Source organism: Delphinus delphis, chromosome 12 (genome assembly GCF_949987515.2).
Source record: "Delphinus delphis chromosome 12, mDelDel1.2, whole genome shotgun sequence".
NCBI lineage: Eukaryota > Metazoa > Chordata > Mammalia > Artiodactyla > Delphinidae > Delphinus > Delphinus delphis.
Genome location: NC_082694.2, coordinates 69,463,664 through 69,475,835, shown reverse-complemented (window position 1 = coordinate 69,475,835; position 12,172 = coordinate 69,463,664). Strand labels below are relative to the sequence as shown.

General features: G+C 45.6%; 1 protein-coding gene across 1 annotated transcript in view; it reads left to right on the top strand.

Moving 5' to 3' along the window:
• Window positions 1–12,172, top strand: part of DPYSL5 (dihydropyrimidinase like 5) — an 88,630-nt gene that overhangs the window by 55,728 nt on the left and 20,730 nt on the right. Inside the window, exons 3-5 of the mRNA XM_060026959.1 lie at window positions 8,005–8,163; window positions 10,159–10,338; window positions 11,154–11,222. Of these exons, the coding sequence (XP_059882942.1) occupies window positions 8,005–8,163; window positions 10,159–10,338; window positions 11,154–11,222 (408 nt within the window). The remainder of the gene's footprint in view (window positions 1–8,004; window positions 8,164–10,158; window positions 10,339–11,153; window positions 11,223–12,172) is intronic.

Below are 12,172 nucleotides of genomic sequence, written 5' to 3'. Positions count from 1 at the left end.
GCGGGCCTCTCACTATCGTGGCCTCTCTTATTGCGGAGCACAGGCTCCAGACGTGCAGGCTCAGTAATCGTGGCTCACGGACCCAACTGATCTGCGGCATGTGGGATCCTCCCAGACCGGGGCTCGAACCCGCGTCCCCCGCATTGGCAGGCAGACTCTCAACCACTGCGCCACCAGGGAAGCCCAATAATACATATTTCACAGGACTGTTGTGAGAATTAAATAGCCACAGAGTATGTGCTCAATGGATGTTGGTTATAATTAACAATTTTCATCTGCTCCATCCGTCAGCTCTGCATTAAGATTTCCAAAGACTCTCTTCCCTCCTAAATTTGGTTGTTCCTCTCCTGATACTATTTTTTCAGCCACGCAGGCATAAAACCTCCCCTGTTATTTACATCCTCTCCTCTTCTGTCATCAAACCTGGCTGCTATTTCTTCCCCGAAACAGGTTTCCCATATGTCATTCATCCCAGTCCGCAGGTTGAGGTCCGTCGTCTCAGCACTGCAGTCGACTTTGCACTGAGCAGTCAGGGCCATGTTCTGGAGTCTGATTTTCATACCCAGAAGCCTGCTGTGACTACAGACATGTCCAGGGGTGGGGGTGACCAGAGTCCTCTCTGTAAATGTGCTCCTAAACCCCACACTCCCAAAGCCCCCTCATCACCACCACCTCCACACACACAAGTTGCTAAACTTTGCTGATTGATGGAATCCAAATTCATCAAGGTCCACACAGTTTGCCTCAGTCAAGACCAGATCTATTCTCTGTCCTCTGGCTGTGTCCCCGGCTCCGCCCACCTCACTTCCTACCCCAGAGCGTCTCATCCTGCCCCCTTCCAGCTCTCAGCCTGCCCATCCTACTGTGTCCTTCCCCTCCTCTGGTCTGTTGAACTTGATGTTGCCATCACCATTGAGGAATGTTATCTTGCGCTGCTTTGTACTCTCATTATTTTGAAGTCATTTCTATTAGAAATGAACGTGTTTCCTGTCCTGTTTGCTAACTGGACTCTAAGCGCCTTAAGGTACTTCTATCTCTCACTTCTTCCGGAGCATCTGATACATATAACACGGTGTGCACACTCATGCTACCTACCAGTTAGGCTTATTGTTTATTAACTAAAATAGCTATAATGGTAGTATAAATCACTAGTGTTTATTGGGCTCCTACTCTGTGCAGGTGCTGTCCCAGGTGCTTTACGTGCATTATCTCATTTAATCCTCATGGTAACCCCACAAGGGGTGTATTATTACTCCATTTTACAGATGGGGAAAATGAAGCTCAAAGAAATTATATAACTTGCCCAAGATCTTATAACCATAAGTGATGGAGCTAGGATTTAAACCTAGATCTGCCTGCCTTAAAGTCTGGTTCTTGTCACTCTACTATTTTGCCTCTAAATATAGCATTAATGTGTTTTAAAAATGGCAAGCTGGGGACTTCCCTGGTGGTGCAGTGGTTAAGAATCCGCCTGCCAATTCAGGGGACACGGGTTCGAGCCCTGTTCCGGGAAGATCCCATATGCCGCGGAGCAACTAAGCCCGTGAGCCACAACTACTGAGCCTGCTCTCTAGAGCCCGTGAGCCACAACTACTGAGCCCGCGTGCCTAAAGCCCGTGATGTGCAACAAGAGAAGCCACCGCAGTGGGAAGCCCGCACACCGCAATGAAGAGTAACCCCCGCTCGCCGCAACTAGAGAAAGCCCGCGCGCAGCAACGAAGACCCAACGCAGCCAAAAATAAATAAATAAAGTAAATAAATTTTTTTTTAATGGCAAGCAGGTTAAGTGTGGGAAAATGTCCTTTTGCTAAGGTATATTGCAGATTGAATGTTGCCTGTCTCCTCTGCTGAAAATTCAAAGAATGAAGGGTGAGTTTTCGATATGGTGATGCTTAACAGTGAGAGCATTGCAAGGTCAGAAGTGGGACCATGCCCTAGATGAAGTAATAGAGGCTGGGACCCAGAAGGTAGGAGTGAAAAGTAAAAGGAAATTGAGAAGTGCAGTTAATTATAAATGTGCAATTTAGAGAAAAACCAGTCAGCTGAAGAATGAGCTCAACAGGTCAAGAAAAGGCTTGGGAGCTGTATGTAGCCAGAGGGACAGTGGGTGGTCCCAAGGAACAATCATGTGTCACTTGGTGTCCTGGAGAAAAGCTGGTTGCAGGGAGGGTTTGTGTTGTTTCGTTTGTTTTTCAGAGAAAAGGGGCATCTGATAAAAGGTGTTGGGGAGACTCTAAAAGAGGTTGGAGCAGTGGTCAGCATTCCAGCGGCCTTGAAGGGAATTATCGGAGAAAGGCTCAGGGTCCTGAGCCCCCAGTGCGAGCTGGATGAATTGGCATTGAAGCCAGCGTAAGCCTGTTAAGAGCGTGATCTCCCTAGATCAGGTCAATGTAGCTGATAAAAATGGACTCCTTGTTTACATACTATTAAGAATTTCAAGATGACAGCAGAGATTAAACCAGGACAGAGCCAGTCAGAACACAGGGCACTGTGGGACTGCCCAAGCCACATACCCACGGAGCTGGTGTTGGCTGGTGGGCGTATGTTTCAGGATGAGAAAGGTGTTTACTGAGTGCCAGGCATGGTTCTAGGTACCATACATACATCATCTCACTTGACGAAATGCTCAGGCCCTTCTCTGGGGAGTCTCTCACATCCCAAGGAGTGGTGCTGCTTAAGAGCTGGCTTTCCTGAGGGCCAGAGAGCAGCCAACAATATCCCTGAAGGGCAAGGAAGTTATTCAGAGCAAGAGAGAAACCACTGATCTGGTTATTTTCTTTTTCTCTTCTACTTTGAGCGAGTATGAATAAAAGATGGAAGATACATTCAATGTGAAAAGAAAAGGAAGTGGTTCAGCAATTCCAAGAGAAGCAGATCCCTCTGAACAAGTGATGGCTTTCTCAACTGCATTAAGAAATGTCGAAACATTTGCATTGGACTTAGTTTACAAAGCACATCCAAATACTGGTTATTTGATTCTCAGTGTAGGATTGTTCCCTCTGTGAAGATTGAGTTGCCCTTAATCTATACATCTAGATACTCCAGACCCTGCTATTATGATTCCAATCACCTCCCCCCAGACACACCCATTTTCTGAGCACTAGTGTGAAAATATGTTCACAGGAAGTCCCTACGCCACCCCTAATGAAAAACCCCACAGATAAGCTCTGGCCCAAGTGCCTTCTCAGCAACAGGGTACAAAGTTTGTGCCTTGATCTATTGGTTCTTGGCCTTGGAGCCAGAGAACCAAGCCTTTCCCTTTGGGGAGCAGGGTGGAGGGGTAGAGAAAAAAACATAGCTACTGAGGACTCAGCAAAACGTGATTAGAGCCGCAGCAACGTAGAAGATGGTGAAGAATGACTCTCCAAAGATCTTTGTCCTGACAAAACCAGGAAGGGCCAATGCACTGTTCTTTCCAACGCTGTGATGTCAGCAAATAAATTATATCTGAAATTTCTTTCCAACTTGCTGAGCAGGTCCCTGGTCAATACGGAGACCCCCATGTGCCCACAGTGGTCTGATAACTTCTGAAGCATAAAGATGACATTTATAATAACAGGTTTAGGTTGAGTTCAGTACAAGTTCCTGCCAAGCGTATGCCTGGAAACTGTGACATAAAATGGATTACCATTAAGAATATTGGTTTTAAATGTAAAATAGATAGCTAGTGGGAAGCATCTGCATAGCATAGGGAGATCAGCTCGGTGCTTTGTGTCCCCCTAGAGGGGTGAGATAGGGTGGGAGGGAGACGCAAGAGGGAAGGGATATGAGGATATATGTATACATATAGCTGATTCACTTTATTATACAGCAGAAACTAACATACCATTGTAAAGCAATTATACGCCAATAAAGATGTTAAAAAAAAAAGAATACTGGTTTTTCTTAGGGAACAAGTGGATGTGACATGACTGGGCATCAAATAAACCCAGATTTACCCAGCGGTATGTCATAAATATCAAAAACAAAATAATGGTGACCCTTTGAAATAGTAAAATTATGTTTCATATCCTGCCAAATGTGTATGATGCTGCTGCGTCTGTTGGTTAAACAAATGGTCCTAAAGTCCATATTAACTTAACAGTGAGAGATGTGAAGTCTCACATTCACAATAGAAATGAATGCCACATACACAGTGGGGAATGCTTGGCTGGACAGAAGTTTATGTCAAAAAATAAGGGCCTGGGTTGATAAATGGCCACTTCAGTCAGCCACCAGGCTCCAGTAGGCCCTAGTGTGTTAGCTGTTCCATGGTCGCGTCTGTCTCCATAAATGAATCTTAATTCTGTCAAATAAAAAAAGCAAGTTGCAAAAGGACATGGACAGCATAATACCACTTGTGTACATTTTTCAGATTTGCAAAACAAATATAGTAAAAGCATAAAAACATGGATGGGAGAAATTTACATCAACCTCAGGGTTAAGGGACGGGAATAAGATGGAGGGCTCCAGTTGTATTGGAAACATTTTCTTTCATTTTTTAAATTAAAAAGCATGTAAGGTAAATACAGTAAAAAGCTAACATCTGTTCAAGTTGAGTAGTGGGTTCATGGGTATGTGTTGTATTATGTTCTGTACTTTTACTGTATGGTTGAAATGTTTCCTACATAACTTTAAAAGAAAGTATTTTAAATACATAAACATGGTTAACTAAATTTTAAGTAGTTTTAGTTTCCTCCGAATTAATTTTTTTATGTATACAGTATTACGAAAGTAATATATTCTATGAAATAAATTTCAGAAAATTAGAAAAAATAAATTACTCAGAATCCCATCATCCACAAACAGTCATTGTTAATGTTTTGGTATATTTCCTTCTATTTTTTTTTTCTTTGTGTGGGTGTGTGTGTGTTTAAACATACTTCTAAGTATCTTGGGGACACTTATTGAATTCTGTCTTTCTCACTCGTTATAGCATCACCCTTGTTCCATGTGAAGGCTTAGCCTCCATGAACATCATTTCTATGGATTCTTAAGATCTTTCACAGCTTCACTTTTCTTGCATAAAGACAGTTACGAACATCCAGCAGCCACACAGTCACCTTTCCTTTTGATTATCGTAAATATAATCCTTTTGAAAGCCTCCGGAACAGGATTGCATCACGCTCTGCTGTTGATTTGTACAAGGCTGTTTTGTGTGGAATGACAGTAAAAAGGTCTGTCACATCTGTGCTATCACATTCCTGCGAGGACTGAGCTTGTCAGCATTCATCCCGTGGGTGGGAACTGTGCATATTTTAGAAGCCAGCTCTGTGTGCATCTCGCCTGGGAGGAAAGCAGCACTAGTGCATCCGGCGTCTGGTCTGGGATCCCGAACCCGCAGCTGGGAAAGTGTTTACTGATCCCATTACACTTTTGCTTTGAGGCCTGGGGTAACAGCAGTAATGATTTTTCCAGATATTTGTATGCCCCTTCCCAGCTTGTGGAGGTTCTCACAACCACTGCCACCTGAGCTGCTGTGGGCCCCCAGCGGTGAGGTGCAGAGCAGAGCAGGCACACAGGATTACAACCAGCAATTGGGAAAGTCAGGACCTCTGCCGGATGCGTCTGACTCCGTCCAGAACTTCTCAGTTACTATGCTTGGACCCAGGCAAGAGGAGTCTCTGCCATGGGCTCTGGACTACAGGCAACTCCCCCACGTCTGCCCAGAGCCCACTGTCCCAATCCTGGACCACACTCTGGGGCCCTGGAATCCCCTGACAAAGGGCCTGAGCGCTGCCAGGGCCTACATTAGCCTGAATCTGTCCTTCTGGGGGCCAGACCACCACTCTGTGCACGCCTAGCCCCAGGGTGGCATCTTGCAGGAGTGAGCAGAGCTTAGATCCAGGGGCTGCAGGACACATAACCGGAGTTGGAGAGTATGGGCTAGAGGCAGACGCAGAGGCTGAAGGCCAACATCCTCTAGAGTGTAGCTCAGAACTGCAAGCATTCTGAGAATTCTGAACTCAAGCCTGGCCTTCTGAGTCATTATGAACATATATCTGTTAGAGTAGGGGAACAGAGTATACTCTGTGGAACAGTTTGTTAGCGTGACCTGTAACTTTTAACTAGAGATTCAGCAGGTAGACCTCCTTTTCTACTCTCAGAAGCCCACAGATGCTAAGAACGGTCTTGGCTCTCTTATTCCACCGTGCTGTCTCCATATTCCCTTTTTCTTCTATGCAAGTCTACAGACAGATGAGGGAGTGCAAAGGAAAACAATCTAGAACCACAGAAGTAAGACAATTTAGTGTGTAACATCCCAATATACCAGACACCCCCGTGTCCACACATAAAAGCAAGAAATGCATTTCAGGACAAAATAGAGTACAACCACCTGCTATGAGGGTGAATCATTCTGGCACGATCCAGCAAAATCAGAAATAGAAGCCAGCTAGTAAAGCTACAATCTGCTGCTCTTCCCCTTCTCTCCATCTCCCACATCACAATTCCTGCGTGTGAGCCTCAGAACTAGCACCCTCTGTTGGTTGCTTTAAGCTATGCAAGAAGTCAGGCCCCTGCGTTTCCCAGGACAAGGGCACTAGTCTCACCCGCCCAGCCAGGGTCAGCGTGGAAAATCAGTGTTGCAAGAGCTTTCATTGTAATTGTTGCTTGGCCGCTGAGTTAATTTTTTTTTCAGTCCCTTATTCTCCAGCAATATTTCTGATTCGTCATCAATGATTTAACCGAATAGAGAAGCATGAAATCATCAAGACAGTTTCATTGTGCTGTTTTCCTCCCATACAGAAAACAGAGATAAACAACTAAACTCTGAATAATGAAACACACATATTAGGACAAAACTTTACAAAGTGATGATTCTCTTGACTTTCACAGCTCTCCAGCAAGGAAGCTGGTCCCGTGGTATAGGTAAAGACTCTGTAACAGAATATTTAAAAAATAAATAAATGAAAAAATTTAAAAGCAAAAAGAGAAAAAACATACTTGACCTCTTGCATCACAGAGGTCAAGTAACCGGGCTGAGGTTATCCAACTGGGAGGTGGCATAGCAGGGACTTGAACTTGGAGCTGATTCCAGTCACTGTAGGGATCCAAATAAAAGTGTAGGTTTTGTCCAAATTTTAATTCCTCAGGAAAAGAGAGTCACCTATACTAAAGCCCTCATAAAGTTTCACATATTATGGGGCCTGTCTCAATTTTTATTTTAATAAAGTTTTTTTGGAGAACAACCCGTTAGCCTGGAATAGCCTTTGGGCAATGCTAGTTTAGGAAGCTCATGGAGGTCACCTGACCAAACTGGTTTTTAAAAAAGTACGTGGGGGCAGACCTTTAATACAGATTTAGTAATTATTCCTGGGAGCATTGTTTGTGATTGCAAATGAGACCTTTTAAAGATTTCTTTTTAAGTGGTATCTCGTGGAGATTGTGGATAGGATCATTTTTTCACTGACAGATCGTACGGGGACCTAAAATGCTCTATCTCAAACAAGACAGATGGAAATGAAGTTAATGTTCTTGGAAAAACTGAAGACAAAGACCCTGATGTGAAGATGCCTATAAAAACTTTGAATAGAATTGTTTCATGAAATGTGAGTGAATAAAACAAAATAATATAGTCAAATTAACATTTTACTATGGTTTACATATATATGTGTAACTAAAATAATATTATAAACAGACTTATATTACATTATGGTAGACATTTGATTACATCACCTATATATTCAAGTTGGTCAGAAATTGTCTGGGGGGAATCTTCTCATTTGGAAATATAGGCACTGGTAACACACTAAGTCGTTTTTCCCAAGCACTGAGCTGCAACCCAAGATGAGGAAGAAGCAGGTTTGTGTGCTGGGTCCACAGTAATGATGAAGATTACACCCTGGCTCCTGTGTTGACAGCTCCTTACATTTTCCCAAACATTGCTGCACTTGGGCCTCCCAGCCTCTTGTGTGGGAGAGTCTGTGGCTGTCCTGAAGGTCCACCTGAGGACCCAGTGTCCCCACGTCAGCGACTTGGGTGCGGGTAGAGATGTGACGAGATTGCTTTTCCCGTCTCCCTCAGGCAGCACTAGTTGGAGGTACCACCATGATCATCGGCCATGTCCTGCCTGACAAGGAGACCTCCCTTGTGGATGCCTACGAGAAGTGCCGGGGTCTGGCTGACCCCAAGGTCTGCTGTGACTACGCCCTCCATGTGGGGATCCCCTGGTGGGCACCCAAGGTAACAGCACTGGGTGGAACCCCAAAAGAAGAACCAGTGCTCTTTTTGGCAGAGGGGCCATCTGGTGAGAGCCAGCTGGGGGGGTGATGCTGTCCTGCGGTGTGGAACACCCCTCCCACCTCCATCCTAACTCCTCCAAATGCCAAAAGAAAAAACACTTATGATTCTATACGGGGGGAGGCCTGTTTTGCTTAATTTAAAGAGCAGTTTTCCAGCGCTCTGACCACAAGGCGCTCAGCATGTCCTGACGCTCTACCTAAGGTGTCACTTATGTAGCAGCCCCTAAGGGGTTGCAGCTGAGGAGCAAGCTCAGTAAGGGTCAGCCCTGAGGGTCACATCATTTTGTGCTTGGAGTGACAGCACTGAGGTCTCAGAACGGAGGGTCCCGTCCTGGCTCAGTGCCACCTGGTAAGAACGGATTGGGGTGCTTTTTTCCTGCTGGGCCCCAGCTCCTGCTCTGGGCACCCTGAGTTTGCTCCTGGTGTGTGACTCCCACTGGGCCCTTTCTCAGCTCAGCCTCTGTGCCGCTGGCTTTCCTGGCCTCCTGTTGCCCAGGCCCCAGGGCCAGAGTCCAGTCCCTGCTCCCCGATTCCCTCTTCCTCGTTCTTCCTGAATACAGATACACAGGCATGTAGATTTTGCTTCACTTCTGGAGTTTTACTGCTTCTTACCCCAGGGAAGCGACCTGTATATTCATTCTTTCATCAAGTGCTCATTAATCACCATGTGCCACTCAGTACTTGAGTGGGTGCCCCGGAATCTTAACCATAAATAAGCATTAAGCGATTTTGCAAAGTTCTCCAGCTGTGGATCCTGATCTAAAGGGCCTGGCTCCCTTCCGAGACAGTGACTTACAAGCCTGGCTGTACTTCTGCCCTCAGGCACAAGCCTTGAGCGTGGGGCTTACAGTCTCTTCCATTATATCCAAACTGGTGCTTATGAAAGGCCATGGAACCCCCCAAACTCACACATGAAGATCCCCCTCCTGGTACCGGCTAAAACGTACAGACCACACTGAATGTTAGCCATCCTTTATCTCAGATGGAAGTTTTGTCCACTTCGGACACCCTCCTGGATGGGCGACCCCTACCCTGAGCCTCTCTCCCTTCCCTCCTCCAGTGGCCTGGAATAGAGAGGGTCTGCTCAGATTCCCAGCAACACTGAGGCCAAGTCAGCTATCCCTAAGTCCCCAAAGGTTGTGGGGATTTTCATGCATCTAGAATTTTTAATTCTTTTTTATAATAACCAATTTTTTTTTCTAATTACAGATTTTAAAAATAGAAAAGAAAGGAAGCACATGATTCAGTCACCCCAACACAATCACTATTGTTATTTTAGCTTATTTCCTTCTGGTCTTTTTTCATAGTTACTCTTTCTCTTAAGTGTGAGCATTTTCTACCTGGCTGCATGGTCTTCATGACCATCAATGCCGTGGCCACTTAATGTTCTGTCAAGTAGACGAATCACAATTTATTTTCCTATTGTTGGACCGATGTTTCTTCCATTTTTTCCTAGTATAAATAATGTTGGGATGAACCTCCTTATTCACATAGCTTTGCTTCATGTTTGGCTTTGTCCCTAAGTTAGATTTTCCCCAGGTCTCTGGATTTTTAGCATTAGTACGCCTTCTCTGTACACCCCTTCTGTTGTGGGGGCGGAGGGAACTGGCCACAGGTGTAAAAGTCATTAGTGCATTTACCAATAAGGCTGATTTGGAGGCAGAAACACAGGACAAGCTTATGTGATAGGAGAAACATGCCCAGATCTCGTTTCTATATTTGTGTCACGCTGGACAGTTTTCAAAACACTTCCGCATCCATTTGCTCACGTGACCTCACAGCAGCCTGTGGAGTGAGAGGAGAGTGAGATACTGCAAGGTTGCGGGTGGTCATGTGGCGACAGAGCCACCTCTCCTCCGCGCTGGGCCAGCGTCTGCCAGTCAGCCTCTTGGCCCTCTGTACTCACGTGGCATTGCCTTTGCATTCTGCTCTCCAGGTGAAAGCAGAAATGGAGACCCTGGTGAGGGAGAAGGGTGTCAACTCGTTCCAGATGTTCATGACCTACAAGGACTTGTATATGCTTCGGGACAGCGAACTGTACCAAGTGTTGCACGCTTGCAAGGATATTGGGGCGATCGCCCGGGTCCATGCTGAAAATGGGGAGCTCGTGGCCGAGGCAAGGCAGTAGAGAATGTTGGGGGAAGTTGGGGGAGCACCGATAGAGACAGTTCTCTGGGGGATTCCTGACCACCCATGACCCTCCCTACAGGGTTCAGATAAAACAAATGATAAAAGAAAGTGTGAGATGTTAACAGCCCAGATGACAGATCTCTGTCCGAAAATCCAAACTCTTCTAGTGTCTGTAAAAACCAAATCTCTCTGTCTAGTCCAAAAGGGTTTCTAAGTCTTGGATGGCGATGTCTTCATTCAAATATGATACTTAAATTCCATTATCACAGAGGAATTTGGAGCACCTCTAAGAAATATTTTTAATGAGATGTGACGTACAGAATAAATAAGGGTCAACATTCCACCTTCCTGTACCTCCTCAGCGGACCTGAGGTATTATAGAGATCTTCTCACTGGTACCAAGACAGACAAGCCCCTTTGTACTACTGGGTCTTAAGTAGGATTCTTGGGGTAAAGGTTAATCTAGGCCTCTGTGGAAGCTGGAGGTTTAACTAGATTTCCAGTGAGGAAGTTCTGATTTGCAGATCAATAAACAGTGTTTGTCTTTAGTGTCCCAGGCCTGTTGGCTGGTGACTGAACTGTATTTTTAAGAGGAAAAGATATTTTCAATCATTATGAAGTGAGACTCAGGGGGTCCCTGTCCTAATCCTGCCCTCGTTCTAAGATGGGTATTACAGAAGTGAGAAAAGCAGCAAACCTATTGGAATGGGCTGTGCTGAAAATATTTTACTGTCCCTTGGGTTCAGTATTTTTCTGTATCTCTATGATTCTCTCAATTTTCTTTCTTTTGCTCTTATTCAGGGTGCAAAGGAGGCGCTAGATTTGGGTATCACAGGCCCAGAAGGAATTGAGATCAGCCGTCCAGAGGAGGTGAGGAAGATATCCGTGTTCTTTGTCATCATCTTTCCTATAGATTCACAGAACTTTTAGGATAGAAGAGTCATCGGTAAATACGAGTTGCATGGTATTGCTTTCTTCATGGGTGAAATTCCTATCTGGAAGCTTCCCAGGGAACAACTTCCTCCATGCTACGGCCGACCTGCCCTTCAGCTTCCTTGGAGAAGACAACTTTGGGGAAACAGACCCACCTCACTGGGGGCTGATTTCAAGGGTCTGAGGGAGGCCATGTGAACATGCCAGGGGTTGCTTTGGCCAAAATTGAATCGGGAGAGAAAAGACAGACTGAAAGGGCCTTTAGATGTTAGAAGAAATTCCAAACTATAAGCCAGTGAGTTGCCATTTTGGGGCTGAGATCCCTTTGAGCATCTGTGGAAAACTTTGGACCCTTCCCACCAGAAACGAGAAGCTCATGCGTGTCTGTGCTCTTACCCCCTTTTCCTATTCGTTGCTGAGATGGTGACTAAGCCCTGCTCTCCCTCTGCCCTCTGGTTTTATCCTTGCACAGTTTTGCAGGGTGTCGACACAAATGCCCCAGGTCCCCCTTGCTGAAGAATTCGGCTTTGGAGGATCACATTAGATAAATAATGTGTTCTTGCCCTATGACCCTGTTCGGACATGCCTTACTAGTGGTGAGGGGAGAGCTATTTTCCATTTCTTCAAAGCCTTAAATGCAGAGTGGTGGTTGGATGTCCATGAGGGACTGATGGGGAGGCCTTGGGGGACGAGGAGCTGGAGACAGGATGTGATGGTTCTGTCATCAGACAGGAACCAAGTCAGCCTACAGTGGGTCAGCCTGGTGTGGGCGGGGGTCCCACCTTACTCCTGCCGTGGGTTTGTCTCTGTCTGCGAGAGCGCTTGAATATAGCTCCTGTTTGGGCACCTCAGAGTTGATAGAGAAAGACACACCAGCTTCAACAAGG